Consider the following 19,301-nt stretch of genomic DNA (forward strand, 5'->3'; position numbering starts at 1 on the left):
GTCTGAGTCAAAGAAGTATCAATGTGGGTTAGGGAACGGTCGGCACTTTGTGTTTCCCTTTCCACATCTTCGTATAACCGTATCCCCAATTGCCTGCCAATGCTTGATGAGAGAAAGAAAAATTTAGGTCTAATTATACCTATATAACAAACCTCAGTCCAATTTTTGGGTAAATGGGTATAAGCCGTCTGACCACAGATCCAATAATGCCCCTTCAGGGCAGGATTATCATCATACCAAAATATAAAGGGTCCGTTTGAAGGTGGAAAATACTTGACATCCCAGGGATCTAAGGGCCCTCCTCCAGTATTAGAATTACATCTCCACAGATGACTTTCAGCTACCCATTGGCAGGTGCAACCATTTTCCCCAGTTAGATCCTGACAGCTCCAGAAATTATTAAACATTTTCCTAACAGGGCCTTCTCTATTCTCCCACTTCCATTCCATCGAAGTGTAAGTTGAACCTGGTGCTGTGCTATTCAAGGTTATACGTGTCCATATCTGGGGTCCCTCTGGATCAGGGATTAAACAGGCAGATGGCATTTTCCTCTCACACCCCTCACTACTATTAGAACGTTGGATACAGCGAACCACTGATCCGTCATAACAAGTTATACTGTTTGATTCCATCTTTTCACATACCTACTGCAGTCTATGGCAGTTCCCTTCTCTAGCCTGCGAATAAATGTCCATGTACATTCACTTTTTCCCATCCATGGCCCTGTACCAGACTGATTCAGGCAATGTCTCCCTAAAACTGTACTGGTCAGAGTCCAGTGATGCTTTTCTTCTGCTGACCAGAAACCTGTTCCGTTGTGTATTACTGACCTATTGCTCAAGATTCAGGCTGGAGACAAGGGAACAGGAACCCAGGGCCACTGTGTAAGCTGATCAGGTCCCTCACATATCCAATAGTCAGTTTAAAGTTAGTGGCTATTGTTTGGATCAGGGTTTGAAAGATATTTTTATACCCCACTGCTCTTGAGGTACCCGTACAAAATGTGTGCCCACATAAAATCATACATGCATATATACAAGGCACAGTCTCCAACCCTTTGGGTTTGGTTCATACCCCATTCTTCCTAATAGTATATAATATCCCTAATTCCTAAAAATACAGTTCAACAAAATGTAATATCTAGTACCAACAAGAAAAGTCCCAAGAGAGTTCCCCAAATGAGACAAGTCAAAAAGATTTTACATGCACAATTCATTCAAATTTGCTAAGTTTCCTGTAATTTCAGCCGCACTTTCAAGGTTCCTGGATCAATCTCTACTGCCTACTTCTTTGGCGCATCTATGAGACCTTTGACTCAAGTATAATGTGTCCAACCTCTCTCTTTGGTGCATATCGCTGTATCTGAAGTCAACAGGATCTGGAACGGTCCTTCCCAGCTCAGGGTCAGCTTGCCCTCCTTCCATGTCCAAACCAGGACCAGTCTCTAAGCTAAAACTTATGCACTGTGAATCCTAAGGGAGGAGTCTGAGCAATAAGCCCTTTTAGTTGTGAAGTTTTCAGATGTTACAGTAAAGACAGGACATGTTTCTTTAAAAACAAATCCTTGGTCTCAAATATTGGATCCAAGGAAGAATTTTAAATCCCTTTTGGATAAGGGTGACCATACAATAATTCATAAAGTGATAATCCCACATCCCTTCAGGGTTTTGTTCTATTCTTAAGAAGGCAAGGCATTTGGTCCAGTGCAATTGTGTCTCAGCCAACTTAGTCAGTTGCTGGTTAATTTCCTTATCCATCCTTTCCACTTTACCTGATGAGGGTGGAGGCCATGGGGTATGCAAGTCCCATGATATTTCTAAAGCTTGGGCCACAGATAGGAGGATCTTAGCTGTGAAACAGGTGCCTTGGTCCGAATCTACCTGCTCTACCAACCCATATCTCGGAATGATATATGCTCAAGGAGGACTTTTACGACTGCCAAGGCAGTTGCCCAAGCAAGGGGGGGAGGCCTCCACCCATAAGGTCAGATGGTCCACTATGACCAACTGGTATTTGAGATGCCCCACTGATGGCAGCTCGATAAAGTCCACCTGAATGCTTTGGAAAGGTCTTGGAAAGGTCTCTTTTTTGGACTTGTCATTGGGCCACCCTATTCATCCTCTGACAAACAGGACACCCGCTGGCCAGTTGCCTGCTATTGTGTACAAGGCCAGTGCCACAAACTTAGTCAGTACCACGTCACACAGGTCTTGGACACCCCAATGACTGCCCTGATGTAAATGTTGGAGTACAAGTCCCATACCTGTCGTGGTCAGTACCTCTCTGCCGTCAGGGAGGAACCAGTGTCCCTCTTTATCCTCCTGAGCACCAAGGCTTTGAATTTCCTGCTTCTCTTCTGAGGTAAGGGAAGGTGGAGGCATTGGAGGCAGAAATGCCAGAATTAACACCATCATTTCCTCCCTACTTACAGATTCCTCTCCTCTAGCCCATTTCGCCTCCTCATTCGCAAAGCAGTTTCCTCTTGTCTCAAATTAATCTCTTTGGTGCCCCTGCACATGAATCACTGCAATGTTCTTAGGTAACTAAGATCAGTTAAAATTTTAGTGACCAATGCCAATCCCTTACCTTTACTGTTTCCATTCTTTCCCTCAAATAATTTACAGGATCTAATTTCTTTTTCCCTTCACTTTTACCATGACTTAAATATTTTACCTCACATTTCACAAATTGCAGTTTATCTTAAGAAATTCTCAGTCCCTGTGATCCTAAACAATTTAACAAACTGATAGTGACTTAGACAAGGTCACTCTTTTCCCTCCTTGCCACAAGAGGATCATCTACATGTTGTAAGACTTTCAACAGTAAGAAATTTATCCCAGAATGTTCACACAATTCTTACATACCCAAGTAGATGTTTCATAAATTGAATATTATACCAATCATTTTGCTTTTAAAATACCCAATACACAGAAAAATCCCAAACTACATATTGTCCATAACAAAAACTTTTTCAAAAGGACAAAGGCAAAAACTATTATCCTTGGAGTCCCTTTAAATAATTGGAATCAATACAGTTAATTAAAACTTCCTATTTTCACATAAAAGAATCTGAAAAGTTCTTAAAAATATCAATTAAACTTTTTGAAATAACCCCTTCAAACTATAGCCCCCAAAACTGTTTGGGGCAATTGCACCTACCCAAACTGACTACTCAAGTGTCGCTCCAAATGATGCACAGAAAATTTATTAGAATCTCAAGAAGGGGACTGTCCTGGCCTGTGGGCCCAAAAGGACAGCAAGGATACCCACAGGAGGAGAGTCATTCATTTGAAGATGCTTGCAACTTTTATACATTTCAGACAAAGAACTCCCCAAATCCCACCCTCTACAGGCTGTAATTGGTTACATAAACCTTTATCCCCCTATTTGGTCAGTGGAATGCAGTGAAAAAGGTGATAACACAGCTTTGGCCACTTAATTCATTCTTTGGACAATGGAATACAGTCCAAGTCTCATCTAAAATCACATGACTGGGGCCTATAGGCCTGATCTACTTTAGTTAACAGTCTCTGATCAATATGTGCTTAATCTGTAAGTTCTTTACCTTTCTACACAAACTCAATCCATTTCCACTTTCTCTCCATCATCTAGCCCCTTCTTTTATTCACCTGTATAAATAATCTTCCATCAGGGTCAATGTAGATACCTCTTTTGTGAAGACTTCCTTTATCTCCCTGATCGGAAAGTTTTCAATTTGTGCTATCAAAATACTCCTTGCTTTGCCATGACTCTTCTGAGTTGTCTTTTTACCTCCTTTCATTAAGTCCTTTCAATCAAAATTTCCAACCGATACCAATTATGATGATTTTGGTAATATATTCCACTCCGCAAGTCATTCTCTCTCCTTTCTCAAGAAGTTCAATATCTGGTTCACCAGAAACTCTCTCTGGTCTACAGAGAAAGCTATAGATACCCAGGAAACTCATAAATTGGCTTATGTTTTTAAAAGAAATGTACAAAAGCTAAAATCAAAAGGAATAAACAAGGGAAACTGTAAAGGCTTAGCAGGTATATAGTATCAGGAGAGAGGCACTAATGCTATTGGTTGTGTTGTGAAGTGGGTCAACCATTCAAAAAAAATTGGAACTATGCTCCAAAAGTCACTAAATTCTACATACTCTTTGACTCAGTGATGTTATACCACCGAGGGATCAAAAAGAGAGAAAATGAACTCTTAGGTACAAAAATATTCATCATAGCACTTTTTCTTATAGTAAAGAATTGGAAATACAACAGGTACTTATCAATTGAGAAGTGACAGAACAAACTATAGCATAAGAAATTAATGGAACTTTATTCTGCTCTAAAAAATGATGAAAAAGACATATTCAGAGAAAGTCAGGAAGACTTGTATAATCTGGAACTTAAGCCTATTTGAGTAAGACTCTCCTAAAAATAAGAGAATTATTACTTGAAATTCCATGCCTGCATAAGAGGCAGAGTTGGCTAGAGCTTAGTTTAGGAGAGAATTTACCTTCTGGTTTCCAGCTTCAAGAGAGAATATCTGCAGCACCAGTTTCTCTTCAAGGAAAGATCTTGGAAGGAAAAGGAAGACTATGAAGAAGTATATCCTTTTCCCCACCTTATCACACTGAGAAGGGAACTCGGGAAAATTTCCTATTCAATGAAATCTGAGCAGAGTAGAGATATTCTTCATGGTTCTCTGTGGACCACATCTAGTCATACTCACGTGGATACATATAACCTGCATGGGAAAATACATGCCTTATATTTGTATAAATTGGTGCAAAGTAAAGTGAACAGAACAACTTAAATTAGAACTATATTATAAAAGAAAACAACTCTGAAAGAATTAAGAGCCATGATGTATACAAAGACCAATGACATCTCCAAAAGATTCCTGATTCATGCTTCCTATCTCTTGAAAGAGAGGCAATGGAATGAAGGTACAGAATGAAACATTTTCAGGAATGTTTTACATGACTATGCTTTTCTGTTATAAGAGAAGGCTTTTATTTTCTTTAGAGAGGAAAACTGAGGGAGGAGTAAAGAAGTAGGAGAGTGGTAATTTTAAAAAGGGAGAAGAAAGGAAAGAGATTTTACTAAAAAAATAAGCAGCAAAAGATGCCAATAGAACATTGTTAAAACTACCTTATTAGATTAGAAACTTAAAGTCCTCTTTTTCTGTTTTTTGTATAAGGAAATCTTCACATATGTTAGTATTTGTCAAATTCATAATAATAAAAAGGAAAATGCAAAATAAAAGAATGCTATCAGCAGCTTAAAGATTAGAATGATTTGATCTTTTTTTTTTTTTAATTTAATAGCCTTTTATTTACATGATATATACATGGGTAATTTTACAGCATTAACAATTGCCAAACCTCTTGTTCCAATTTTTCACCTCTTACCCCCCCCCCCCCCAATGATTTGATCTTGTTAAAGAATTTTTAAAAATACTATCTAGGGAGAAAGAAAATTGAAGAAGATAGATGAGAGAATACTAACATTGTAAATTTTGTTTTCTCTTTCAAAGAGAAAGATCTTTGAACTAAAAAGGGCAGAACAAAAATGTTCAAGGGAATCATATCAAAGATAAATAGGGAGTGGACTGTATATCCTTGGATAATGAAAAAACAGGTATGATTAGTGAGTTACCATTAGGGATCTTTGAACAATTGTAAATGTACAAGAGATATCTCAAAACTGGAAAAGGATAAACATCTCAATTTTTGGAAAAAAAAAAAAAAAAGGAAAACAATGGAGTCTACAAATTATAAGCCAGTGTTCTTGACTTTCATTCGTGGCAAAATTCTGAATAATAATAATACATGATTAACAAAAAAGATGGAAAAACAATTGGTGATCATAAAGGGACAGTATTACCTCATTAAACACAAGTCTGCCAAACTCATTCCCTCTTTGGAGTTACTAGGCTGGTAAATATTACAGATAAAAATTACATTTTAGTGAAGCATTTAATAAGGTCTCTCATTTTTTATGAACAGAACTGAGAGATGCCGGCTAGACAATAGTATAGTTAGATTGACTCAGAACTGCTTGAATGGTCAAAACCAACAATTATTAATGGTTCACTGTCAACTTGGAAGGAAATCTTTAATGGAACAAAAGAAATTTTAACAATTTTATCAGTAATTTGGATAATGCATAAATGACTTACATATCAAATTTTCAAACAAAAAAATGAAAAGGGATAACCAGCCCATTTGATGACAGGATCCAAAAATATCCTATTAGGCTATAATATTAGGTCATATCTAATAAGATTAAATTTAATAAGCTCATGAGTACACAATGGGAAAGTGTGACAAGACAGAATTTTGTCTGAAAAAGAGCATGTTCTTCACTAAAAAATTTCTTCCATATACATATTTAACATATATTGAATCACTTGCCATCTAAGAGAGGGGGTGGGGGAAAGGAGGGAAAAAATTAGAACACAAGGTTTTATAAGGGCTAATGTTGAAAATTATCTATCTATTTATACATATATATATATATATATATATAAAATTTAAAAAAAACTTTAATTAAAAAAATTTTTAAAGTAAAAATTCCTTCCACAAATGAAATCAAGGGTCTACACCAAAAGTCAAAAAGTCAACTATGGATACAGTGTAGTACACTGGGCTAAAAGTCAAAGGAACCAGGTCCAAATTCTGCTTGGGTTTCTATGACCTTTGTGACTATGAACAGGTTATTTCACCTCTTTTATTCCAGTTTTCCCCTCTGTAAAACAGGGGATTTGAGTTAGATGAATTCAAAGATTTCTGTTAACTCTAAAAAGGTTCTTGATCCTATAATCTAAGCATTTAGCATAATAAAAGCCCAGCATGAGTCAACAGTGTAATATGACAATAGAAAAGCTAATGTCATTTTAGACTGCATGCATTAGGCTATATTAGTGTGCCTTGAGCTCAAGAGGTAACAAAACCAATGTATTTGACCATGATCAAACTACATCTTGGAGTATTGTGCCCTGTTCTAGGTGCCGCAGGTTAGGAGAGAAACAAGGATGGTGAAAGAACTTGAAATCCTGCCATATGATGATTGATTGAAGGAACTGAGAAGACATAAAGGGGAATAAGATATCTATGTTAAGGTATTTGAAGAATTGTTGTGGAAGAATTAAGTTTGCTTTGTGCACCCCCAGATAGTAGGACTAGGGCTATGGATAGAAGTTGCAGAGATGCAGATTTAAGCTTGATATAAGAGAAAACTACTTAATGATTAGCCAAAAGTATAACAGGCCAACTCAGGAACAAGTTTCCAAACAAAGTTCTGATATTGTTGAGTGTATAAATTTATTCACTATGTTTATCTGTGGTTATTAGTTGTACTAAATGGCATCTGTGATCCTTTCCAACTATGAGAATCTTATTATTCTGTGAAAGAGTTACCACTATATGTGGACATAAACACTTCAGTTCCTTATATGAAGAAGATGATACTATAAGAAAATGAAGTCTGATCAAGCAACTGGATCAAACAAAATACCTGAAAATTTTTCACAGGAAAGTGAATTTGAATGAGTTCATTTTAAAGCATGAATGAGTTCATTTTAAAGATATCTGAAAGAACAAAAGACTCAAAATCATTAGGAAATTAGCTAAGTGGCACAATGGATAGAGTGTCTGGCGTGGAGATAGAAAAGACTTCCTGAGTACAACTCTATCCTAAAACACTAAGAGTGTGACACTGGGCAAAATGAGTTAGAAAAGGAAATGGCAAACCATTCCAGTATCTTCCAAGAAAATCCCAAACGGGATCACTCAGAGTTGGACACAATTGAAAACATCAGAAATTGCCAAAAATTGGCAATCAAAAGTATGTCAAAAACTACCGGCTAATATATTTATAGTCTTTTTTATTTTTTCATAAAATCTGGGAATGTCCTACGCACGTATCAAGAATATCTTAGATAATAAAAGATGGGAAGAGGCAGACTTTGGCAAAAAGTTTTTACAGCAATCCACATCTTCAAAGTAACACAACCAATAGAAAAGCTACAAAGGACACAAGATTCAGCAATTTATCACTGATTATAAAAAGAAATTGACACAAGCAAAATGCACCTTAAAAGTTTTCATCCAAGTTGTTATCTGCCCATGAATGTTGATTCTTTTATACAATCAGAAGTGGTCAGATGACTTTGCATTGGTTATGTTATAGAAGCTATTCTTATATCGCTATGCATCCCTATAAAACACTACAGAGAATTGAATAAAAAGTTTCGGAGATAATTACTTAATGTTTTTCTGATTATTACTGTTAAACATGTCATAAAACAGGAAGATACTATAATGAAGGGTGTTAAATTTAGAACCCAAATGGAAGTTATTCCCTACAAATGCTCCTATTTGCCGATGACATTGTGCTGATTGCAGCAAACCCTAAATACTATAGGACATGTTCAATGAGAAGGCTTAAAAGAGATTGATTCAATAAATCCATACAGGAAAAACCGAATAGATTAACAATACTTTTCATACAGACTTTGACATGATTGGACAACTATTTCTCATAGGCTTTACGGATTAACCATGAACTGGATCTAGAATATTGGACAGCAAACTGGATCGTTGCAAGACTATGCAATGTATTCAGTTGCTTTCAATTTGCTCTCATCATAAAACCCCATCTTTTTAAAAAAATTAATGTTAATCTGCTTGTGGAACACTGCAATGAATTGAATGGAAAAGAAATACTGGAAAAATTCATAGTGAGTTTTATTAGACCACAATACAGTACAAACAAGGAATTATGAAGTAAAATTCAAAATATATAAAAGAAATGTATGACCATTAAAGAAGATTGGCTTTTCACATGGTGAGAATACATAAATGGCACATAATATAGATATGGATGAGTTGTGATCTTCATTATTGGTGGACATATCTATAATGACAAGAGGTCAGATCCATCTGAATATTTTAATATTTTACAATAATAGGAAATATCTGTAACTCATGTAACACCACAATCTCCAAACTGCCAGTCAAATTCCAAAAGCTAGTGTAGACAGATATGGTGAATATAAGTGGCTTGCATCATATATTTTATGACTTGCATAAAAGAAATGGCATAAAATATACCATTCATGAAATGTATGATAAGGAAATAAGCCAGTTAGGTAGTGAAAGTGACCAGGTAGATTACTGACCATATTATAGAGGGCATTCTTATTTAGGTATTGTTTAAAATAAAAGGTGATTAGAATCCCTTCTAATTCTGAGATTCCAACATGATGAAGGAAGAACAATAGTGGGAGAGTTAAGTGTTGCATGTAATGCCCTCAGAATATTAAAATACTTAGAGACTTCCAGAATTATAATTGCTCTCCTGAAAGAAATTCATGGGAGGATATACACAAGAATCACAGAGAAGGTAAAAGTATATGAATAACTCTCAAAAGAAAAATTGCAAACAACTATATGAAAGTTTGCACCAAATTATTAATAATAAGAAAAGTGCAAATCACAACTCTTGAGTTTTACCTTATACTCAACAAATTGGCAAAAATAACAGCCAATAGAAATAGTTGATTTCAAATAGTTTGACTTCAGAGAAGTCAAAGTAACTATTAATGGAGCTGTGAATTATACCCATCACCTTTTGTAATTTGAAATTATGATTTAAAAACAAATTAAAATGCCACGCTCTTTGGTCTAGATATTCCACTACTAAGACAAATACCCCAAGGAATTTAAAGACAAAAAGAAGTACCAAAATATTCATAACAGCATTCTTTGTGGTAGCAAAGAACTGAAATCAAAATGCTCATCTGTTGGGGAATGGCTGAACATACTCTGGATTCTCAGTACAGAATATTGCTGAAGTGTTAAATGATAAATAACAAATCTTAAAAGCTCAGAGAAGCATGAGAAGACTGAGCGCAGAGTGATCCAGAGTAAAATAAACCAGACCAGAAAAATATGTAACACTTAACCACCTTGGCACTTACTTCTTTAAAGTGGGATATGTTACATTTCACCCTAAGATTCTCTAGTACCTTAAAAGGAATTGTAATATCGAGACTTTCTGCAAATGGCTCTAGTCTCTACCAATTGTGTTCCTTCAACTATAAGGATGGGTCTTCTGCTCCCCAGTTCCACTAACAATAGAATTGGCTTTTAGAAAGAAATGTTTATTTCAAAGTTATAATGATAAACTTATTCCCAAACACATATGACATTAATTCCTCCCTCTCCTCACCTCTGCCCCAATCTCTAGGCAGGGGAAGATAATGAAGGTTATAGTTTAGCTTAGTTTCTATATAGCACAATAACCCCACTTTCAATTCCAATCCCTCTCTCCAACCCTTTATGCTCAAATTCCAGGTACCTTGACTTCACTGGATTTCCCTGTCAGAATAGCTAGCTATATCATCCCATTTATATGTAATTCTAGTTCCAAGATTGCCATATATGTTAGAGGTTCTGGAGAATCACCATGGCACCCAAAATTGAGAAACACAAATAAGACAGAACAGAAACTCCAAGCTCATTTTTCAGAGCTAAGATAAAAGAAGGAAGGTATACTTTACTTAGGTTGAATTCATGTCTCCCTTTGGTGAGTGAGCTATGATCTTCACCTTCAGAATGCAGCAAGAAAAGAGAGAGATGGTTATAGTCTGGCAGTTTTTAAAGACAGAGCAAGAAATCAGCTTTTTCTAGCCTTGTATATACATAGTTAGAAACTCTAAGAGCCCCTTATTGGTTCCTTTACCTCTTTAAGGTAAGCCAATTAAAGTAAGTCAATAAATTATTAGCTTCTCTGCTTTGGGGCAAGCAAAGCTTTAGCAGATGCCTGAATAATTGAAATTTTATTTTTTGGAGAGAGCCATCTGCATCCAGAAAAAGGACTTTGGGGACTGAATGAGAGTCACAACATAGTATTTTCACCTTTTTTGTTGTTCTTGTTTGAGGTTTTTTCCTTTCTCATTTTTTTATCTGATTTTTCTTATGTAGCATGATAATATGGAAACATGAATAGAAAAATTGCAAATATTTAACATATATTGGATTATTTGCTGTCTAGGCGAGGAGACTGGGGAGAGGGGAGGGAGAAAAATTTGGAAAACAGGGTTTTACTAGGGTGAATGTTGAAAACTATCTTTGCATGTATTTTGAAAATAAAATCTATCATTAAAAAAGAAATATTCTTTCACTATTAAATCATTTTTCCTGCTTAGCTTGTATGATCTGTTTACCAAACTTCTCTATTCCTACTTTCCAGATAATCTATGATATACTTAGATTACATACAACTACTATTTCTGCTTCCATTGGTTTTTATCCAAATGCTTTCCACCATGCTTCTTCACTCTGGTTCTTGAATTTCCTCATATAAATATATTTTATACAATAATGTGACACTCCCATCTTCACATAACATCTTTTACCTATCTTATTTTTTAAAAAATCATGCCATGTGGAATCATATTCCAATCATGGACCTAATCCCCTTGATATCTATTTCAAATTTCTTTATTTGCCATAGGTTCTATACATCACTCTGATTTTCATCCATATTTTCTGCATTTGTGTATAATGAATTGAGTTTTTAACCCTAAGGGGCTGTGGATAAATTTCAAGAGGTCTGTGAACTTGGATAGCAAAACCCCTCATTTTCACTATCCATTAACTAAAATCTCCTTAAATTGTGGGTAACTGAATATAGGGATTGCGAAATTATGATTTATTATCAGTAAATGTTTGGTTGTAATGATACTTATTTTACATACCTATATACTGAGGTCACATAAAAATTTTTCAAGGAAAAATTGAATTTTTCCAAGTGGAAAAAGTTTAAGAAACCTTACTCTATCTTAAGCAACATTAATTTCAAATATGAATTCTTTTAAAAATTGAGAAGGGTTTTATAGGTTTCATCAGACAACCCACGGGGTTAAAGTACAAAAATGAAACCCCTTGGTGTATGAACAGCTGAAGTCATGGCATTTCTTGTTGGCTTTGTTATGGAATTTTTGTTCAGAACATATTTTCTACTCCATCTTACAATGTATTTTCAGCTTGATGGTCATAAACAGGAAATTTTCCTACCTCCTCCTTTGTTGTTTCCCCAATATCTACCATAGTGTGCATAATTGGCACTTAATAAATGTTTGTTTGATATAATTAATTCTTCTAAAAAGTATAGTCTTATAATTAATTCAAATATTATTAATTTCTTACTGCTCATTCAAGCCCTTGTAAATTGCTTTTTGTTTCCACTTATCTTCTGAATGTCAGCCTTACTTTAAAGACATCCATAACCTTCTAGTCACCAAAGCCATTTTTTCCCTTTAGTCATCATTCAATGATCTTTCCAACAGCATGTAACTCTGTTGACCACTCTTTATTTTCTTGGCACTTTTTTTCTTTCTTTTTTTAACTTTTCTTGCATCTATTTTCCTGTTTTGTTTATGCCCTAGGCACTTGCTGTCTGACCCTATTTTTTGCCTGCTCAAATCCAGCCCTGTCCTCCCATGAAGTGCCCCATGTTTTCAAAATGTCCTTTCACTCTTTTCCTATACCCTATTCTAATCCTTTGAATGAAGCTGGGGCATCTTTATTAAGCTAATACACATTTAGGATTTAATTAAAATTCTTAATCTTAACTTCCAGAAGAAATTTCCCCATTAACACTTCAGTGGATCAGTCATTGAAGTTATTCATCAGTTTGTTTTACCTCCATGGATACATTACACTTTCCCTTCCTGTCTTTTTTCATGAAACAAGAATTTAAAATTGCCAGTACTTTCCCAGTTCCAAATACTTGGAGATTACTATGTCCATCATTTAGTAGATCCTGAATCCCCCAGTTACCAAAAGGAATCCCTGGCATAGCTAAAACTAGAGAGAGAAGCTAGGCAATGCTAAAGTGTAGTATACAAAGAGATGAAATAAGGGATACTATTACTAATACTTTATACATGAGCAGATATTTAATGCCAGAACATTCTACTGTGAATGGCATAGAAATATTTCTCAAATGTGTTTGAGGTTCTAGATTTCAGCACTGGCTATATTTAAACAACTGATTCTTCCTCTCTTCATCCTATTCTGCCACTCTAGTAAAACTAGCATGCTGCGTCTACAAAGGACAGAACAGTTAGCAGTAGCAAATTTAGATATCTTACTAGTTCTCGGTATAGTTTGGATTAGGAAGCTCTAAGATGGTCCGTTGCCACAGAACTGTTTAGTTTGACTATTTTTATAATCATTTACACAATTTATTTGTAATATACGTCTAGTAGGATCCATGACTATATCATTAATCAAATTAACTTTATCTTAAGTTTTACTTAATTTTAATACTAAACTACTATGTCTAATGCTTATAAGAATAAGCAGTTGTCTGCTCACAACTTTTTTTAAAAATTGAAGGAGCTGTATAATATTGCATATACCAAGGCCCCAAAACATTAGCTTGCATCTATTATGCAATAGTAACTATGAAAATTAAAAATAATATGTACATTAAATCCTTTACAAGGAATATCAGTATTTCATTGCCTTAAGATCAGATGGGGCCAGAGGGGCCTGGTAGTGATGAAATAATCACTAAACCTATCAATCCTGACTAACTTGCATTTGAAATTGCTAGAAATGTCTAAAGGACCCCTCTTCTGAGATAGATGTGGAGAATCTATTTTAACCCAAATCTGTGGTTTAAAATTTGTACTCAGCTTGATTTCCCTCAACATAAAAATCATTTTAAGGCAGTCTAGAGAATTATTCTCCATCCCCAACTCCCTAGTAGAATTTTGTGTTCTGGTCTTTAAGAGTTGAGCTTTTGTTTAACACAGAGTAATTGAATAACTGAAGAACAATTACCTTTCTTTTTTTCATGTGATGCTACTTTATCACAACTTAAATAACAGTACATTTTAATATAGTATCTGTTTTACATACAATTTCCTTGCAAATAAACTGATTTTAAAACTGAGTATTAAAGGTTAAAATGGATACAAGATGTGGAGAACAGTTATTATGTAGAAAGAGAAAAGGGGAGTTCTTTTTGCAAAGTTCAGGCTTAATGTACAATTACAACACATTTCTGTACAGAACGGTTAATTTGCTTCCAAAAAGCAATGATTATAGAAGACAATACTATGAAAACCATAGCCCACATGAACTATAAGGTCTGACAAAAGCAATTTATCTGAACTGAAACTCTACCCCCAATTCTCTCTGCCTCAGTGTCATGTCTTTTGCCTCTTTTCTTCCCTGTAGCTGGTGGTTTCTAGTTCCACTTTACTATCTATCTGTGTGACTTCCTTTATTTTTCTCTTTTCTTGTAAAAGTGCCGATCAAATTGCATTACCCAACTATCTGAATTCTTGTTTTTAAAAATTCTATTTTTATTGCAACAGCAACAACTTGAAGATTTCAATATTAATCTGAACCCTGTACTGAACATTGGTCACTTTCTCATTGCTCAGGAAAGAAGAAGCAATTTGTTTTCAACTACATCATTGCACTCCATATACGTTCTATATCTTCTCCAGAGTGGAAAACAAATATGGCATTTCCTAGAATTGTAATGGAAAGTGAGGAGGAGGACCATTTTGAAGATGCCTTTGAAGAAATTCCAGTACCAACATCAATTGACCTTCCTTCATCCATAGAAGAAAGTACAATAGGATTGTATTTATTTCTAAGTAATAAATTCTCAGAAGCTTTGGATTCACTTCATCCGTTATATAATAAAAGCATGTACCATGCCCTTATCTATGGCATTATTGTGGTTTTTAGGGCCTTCTTGACTTTAAATCGACAAGATATACAAATGGCAAACACCACAATGAATGAAGTTTTGAAAACTTGTGAAAAGTTCAGGAAAAAAACCTCAATGATTAGTTCACTGTCTCGTCTAATTTATAAAAAAGGAATAAGCATAGTTAAGGAAGAAGAATTTCATGCAGAACTCTGCTATGCTCAAAGTTTATCCCTGAAAGCATCTTTGATACTTTTACAAGAAGAAAATATGTTTAGTTTTCTCAAATCTGGAATTAATTTTGGGCTAAGTTATCAAATATATAGAGATTGTCAAGAGCTATTTTTACATTTACCAAACTACCAAAGCAAAACCCAGAAACATTTGGCTGGAGGAATAAAATTTGGAATTGGAATATTCAATTTGATAACAGCACTGGTACCACCTAAGGTTCTTTCACTATTGCATTTTGTTGGTTATCCTGGCAATTTGGAATTAGGTCTCACTTCACTCTATGAAGGTGCATTATCTTCCAGTATTAACAACATACTATGTTTGTTAACCTTGTTCCTATATTATAGTTACATCTCTGTAACTCTTGGCACTGGAAAAGAAAAGAAGCATAATTTAGAAGCTCTCCTTTTAAGTTATCTCAGGAAGTTTCCAAACTGTGTCTTCCTTGTTTTTTGTTATGGACGCTTAAACATGCTAAAAGGGAATTTTGACTATGCAGAGTTAAAACTTCAACAATGCATTTTTTTACAAAATGAATGGCAGCAGCTTCATCACTTCTGCTACTGGGAACTTATGTGGTGCTACATTTTCCAACAGGAATGGCGTTCTGCTTACCACTATGCAGACCTACTCTGTCAACACAGCAAATGGTCCAAAGCTTCCTACACATTCAACAAAGCTGTCATTTTGACCATGCTTCCTGCTGAATTTGTGAACTCAGTAGATGAAGATATATCATCTTTGTTTTTAAAAGTAGACAGCCTAAAAATCAAAATTTTAGGGCATTCTCTCCCAGTGGAAAACTTTGCTGCTTTGAAATCTCAACGCTATAGTGGCACTACCTCCTGGCATACAGCACAACCTGTTCTGGAGCTTATGTATATCTGGAGTGGCTTCCGAATTATTAGAAAAAGACAAGACCTCCTTTCACTCTGGCTAGTACTGATTGAAAAAGAAGAGACAGTTTTACCGGAAGAACAAAACAAAGATTATCAAATAGATGACAAGTGTTTGGTATATTTACTAAAAGGTCTATGCCTAAAATATCTAGGCAAATACTGGCGAGCTGAGCTATACTTTAACCGTGTTATTACAAATGAAAAAACGATCAAGTTTGATACCTATTTGGTACCATATGCATACTATGAGCTGGGATTACTTCAGTATCAACAAGGAAATAAGAATACAGCAATAAGAACCCTAAAGCATATTAAAAACTTTAAAGACTTTTCCATGGAGAGCAGATTACACTTTAGGGTTCATTTAGCCCTTCAGCAAATGACTAAAAAGAAATGATTTTAAAATAAGTGGTGATTTTATTCCACGTAAATGTAATATCTAAAATAAACAAGATGCCATTAACAAAAAAAATCAGTTCTGTGTGGAAAGAATCCAAGAAAAGGTAGTTACTAGAAGTATCTGAACAATATGTTACAGTATCTAACATCATCACAGTAACCTCTTTTCAATAGCTATCAAATGCTTCAAAGGTTTAATTTAGCAAATAGAGTAATTTACATTCTTGAATAATAAAATGCAGAAGATTGATCTGGGGAGGTTAAAGGGATGAGGTCATGGTTTAAATCATAACCTCCTGTCCTAGCTGCCAAAAAGGCAACTAGATGGCTTAATGCAGAGAGCCTGGGCCTGGAGTCAGGAAGACCTGCATTCAACATCGGCCTTAGACACCATCTAGCTGTGTGTTGCTGGGCAAGTCACTAAGCCTACTTGTCTTAATCCAGTGGAGAAGGAAATGACAAACCATTCCAGGACCTTTGCTAAGAAAATTCCATGAACAATATAGTCCACAGGGTCATGAAGAGTTGGAAATGACTGAAACCACTGAACAATAACAACCACCTGGTGCCAGGCTCTCAGGATCTTAGTTTCTTCCTCATTGATTATTTGTCTCAGTATTGGGAAATAATTTGATTGGCTCAAGCTATTGTAAATGAGAATACTCCCTTTATATAGGGCCTATAAAAGAAAATATGAAGACCCTCTGGGCCTGAGAGAGAGAAATAGAGAGAGAGAGAGAGAGAGAGAGAGAGAGAGAGAGAGAGAGAGAGAGAGAGAGAGAGAGAGAAAGGAGAATGAGAGAGAAAAAGGGGAAAAAAGACAACTTTGTTTCCTGAGGTAGGAAGCCTATGGATTGGCTCAGCCCCTTAAGGTCTTTCAATTCCGAGAAGTCAGCCCTGGAGAATTCTATGTGATCAGTAGCAATAGTTGCCAAATTCCTATGTTTTAGAGGATTAAAATCCAGAGTCATCTGGGTTCAGTTGCCAGATACAGATCAAGACAAGGAAATGGCTCTGGATGTAATGGGAGACCTTGACCTTTTTAAGTTCCTAAATTCCTATGTTTTGGAGGATTAAAAAGAGTTCCAGAATACCAGTCTTTTTGAAAAATACTTAGAGTTCTGAGATCCAGACTCTTAAAAAGAGAAGGGGAATTGCTTGATAACACATCTTAGAAAGAATATCCCAGGTCTTGTTTTTGACCAGTCTCTCAGAAGAGAATGGACCAGAACTTAAGGATACTAAAGAACTCCTTGCACCTGTTTTGTGACTCTGTCAGTCCACAAACATCACACCCCAGGGATCAAAGTATTCTCTCAGGTCTCAGGCATCAGTTCCTTCCAAGCAGGTCTGCTGGCTCTTGTAAAAGACAGTATAAGGAAGATAGTTCTAATCTATAACAGTCCGAGCCAAAAGAAACTTAAAATAATTTTCCTCCTCCACCACAAGTTATAAATGTATCAGTATTCAGTTAGGGCACAGGCCCTGTGGTATCCTTCCTCTCACTGAAGTGTTAATGGGCATGTCTATGTCTTCCATGGGGAAATGCACACAAAGTCCTGAATCACAGGATAATAGATATAGAACTGGAAATCCATCTAGTCCAGATCCTATGTTTGAATAGATTGGGAAACAAATCCAGGGAAGGTGTGACTCTTGGCCAAAATTACATAGGAAGAGGTGAGATTTTAACCAAGTTCTTTGACTCCAGAGCAGAGTGACTCCAGGTGTCCATTGCACCAGGCTGATTTCTCTTTAACTTCAAGGGAGTTTAATCAAAGTCCTTTGATCATCTCTCCTCAAAAATATAAGTGATCAAAAAGGGTTATAAACTATCCTAGTTCTTCCAAAAAGCTAGTAGTTTTTCAATTATATTGTATAAAATTTCTAAAAATGCCTTTTATCAACATCTTAAGTGGATGTTATATACAATTCCCAGATAAAAAATAAGACCAAAGGATTCAAGTATTAGAGAAAAGCTTAATAATGCATATTGATAGACTGATTGAAAAAAAAATTAAGGAATGTTTTAGCAAGATTTTTCCAAAAAAAAAAGATGTTCTAAGTTGTATAGTTTTTGCTGGATTTTCTTTTGAAAACATTTTTTTTTCCTTCTGCACATATCTAAAAGCTTTTTCCACAAAAGCTATTTCTTATTGACATTCAAATACAAGTATATAGAAAAATATTTGTAAATCCTTTTCACCGTAGGGCACATTTGTAGAATTGCAATTTTTCTACAAAACAGCAGAATAGTTGAAGTTTCCCATTCCATTTTTCAAGGAAGGGAAAATAAGTAAAGAGAAAGGGAAGAATGAATAGGGCATAGAGAAAAAGAGGATCTATTTAAGCATACAAAAAGACCTTTCCATTATATATAGCAAGTCCCAAATAGGACTTGCTATTTTCATTCTAAACATGGATGCATGCCTGCCTTCTCTACTTCTACTGAACCAAACGAAGACTATCATAGTAGAGAAACCAGATTCACGGGATGTAGAGATGCAGGAGATCATAGAAATCTTCTAGTCTAATTCCTTCATTTTACCAATGAAGAAATGGAGGCCTAGAAAAGTAAAGTGACTTGCTTGCTTTGGTAGTAAATATAGAATCAAGACTTTGTCTTTACCTTTGCAGCATGTAGCTACTCCTTGGCTAGGCCTAATCTTCTGGATTGACTCCTCTGGTTGAGATCACCATTTCTTCTGACAGAATTGGTGATGAGAAAAGCCCACCTCCATGAGACACATGGGGAAGTTGTTTTGCTGCATCAATATGTCAAGATAATGGAGAAATATCATGATTTTCCAACATAAACCAGAGAAAGACCTTCAGTTTATCTCCTCTTGCATTTTCAGAAAATTTTCCTTGGTAAATTATCAAGAAATTGTTAGTGAATAACTGCTTATGTACCTCTCAACTCAGGAAAGATATCCTCTTAAAAGCCTTGAAAAAGTAGATCGTTGTCACTTACTTTGTCAGCACTAACTGAGTGATTCCTTATCTTTCTAGCCATTGTTCTTTAGGGTAGAAAAGTACTGT

The 19,301-nt window shown here is 35.5% G+C and overlaps 1 protein-coding gene across 8 annotated transcripts in view; it reads left to right on the forward strand.

Moving 5' to 3' along the window:
• GEMIN6 (gem nuclear organelle associated protein 6) overlaps window positions 1–19,301 on the forward strand; it is a 38,343-nt gene that overhangs the window by 9,174 nt on the left and 9,868 nt on the right. For 2 of the 8 annotated variants that reach the window (XM_031950366.1, XM_031950363.1), the window contains 2 exons: window positions 6,992–7,105; window positions 14,453–16,332. The exons of 2 other annotated variants lie outside the window; for them this stretch is intronic. In XM_031950366.1, the coding sequence (XP_031806226.1) occupies window positions 14,533–16,257 (1,725 nt within the window). In that variant the 5' untranslated portion in view covers window positions 6,992–7,105; window positions 14,453–14,532 and the 3' untranslated portion in view covers window positions 16,258–16,332. Of the gene's footprint in view, window positions 1–6,991; window positions 7,106–14,383; window positions 16,333–19,301 lie in introns of those variants that run through there. 4 more of the 8 variants (XM_031950364.1, XM_031950362.1, XM_031950368.1 and 1 more) reach the window with 3 other exon arrangements.

This window comes from Sarcophilus harrisii, chromosome 2, assembly GCF_902635505.1.
Source record: "Sarcophilus harrisii chromosome 2, mSarHar1.11, whole genome shotgun sequence".
Classification (NCBI taxonomy): Eukaryota; Metazoa; Chordata; class Mammalia; order Dasyuromorphia; family Dasyuridae; genus Sarcophilus; species Sarcophilus harrisii.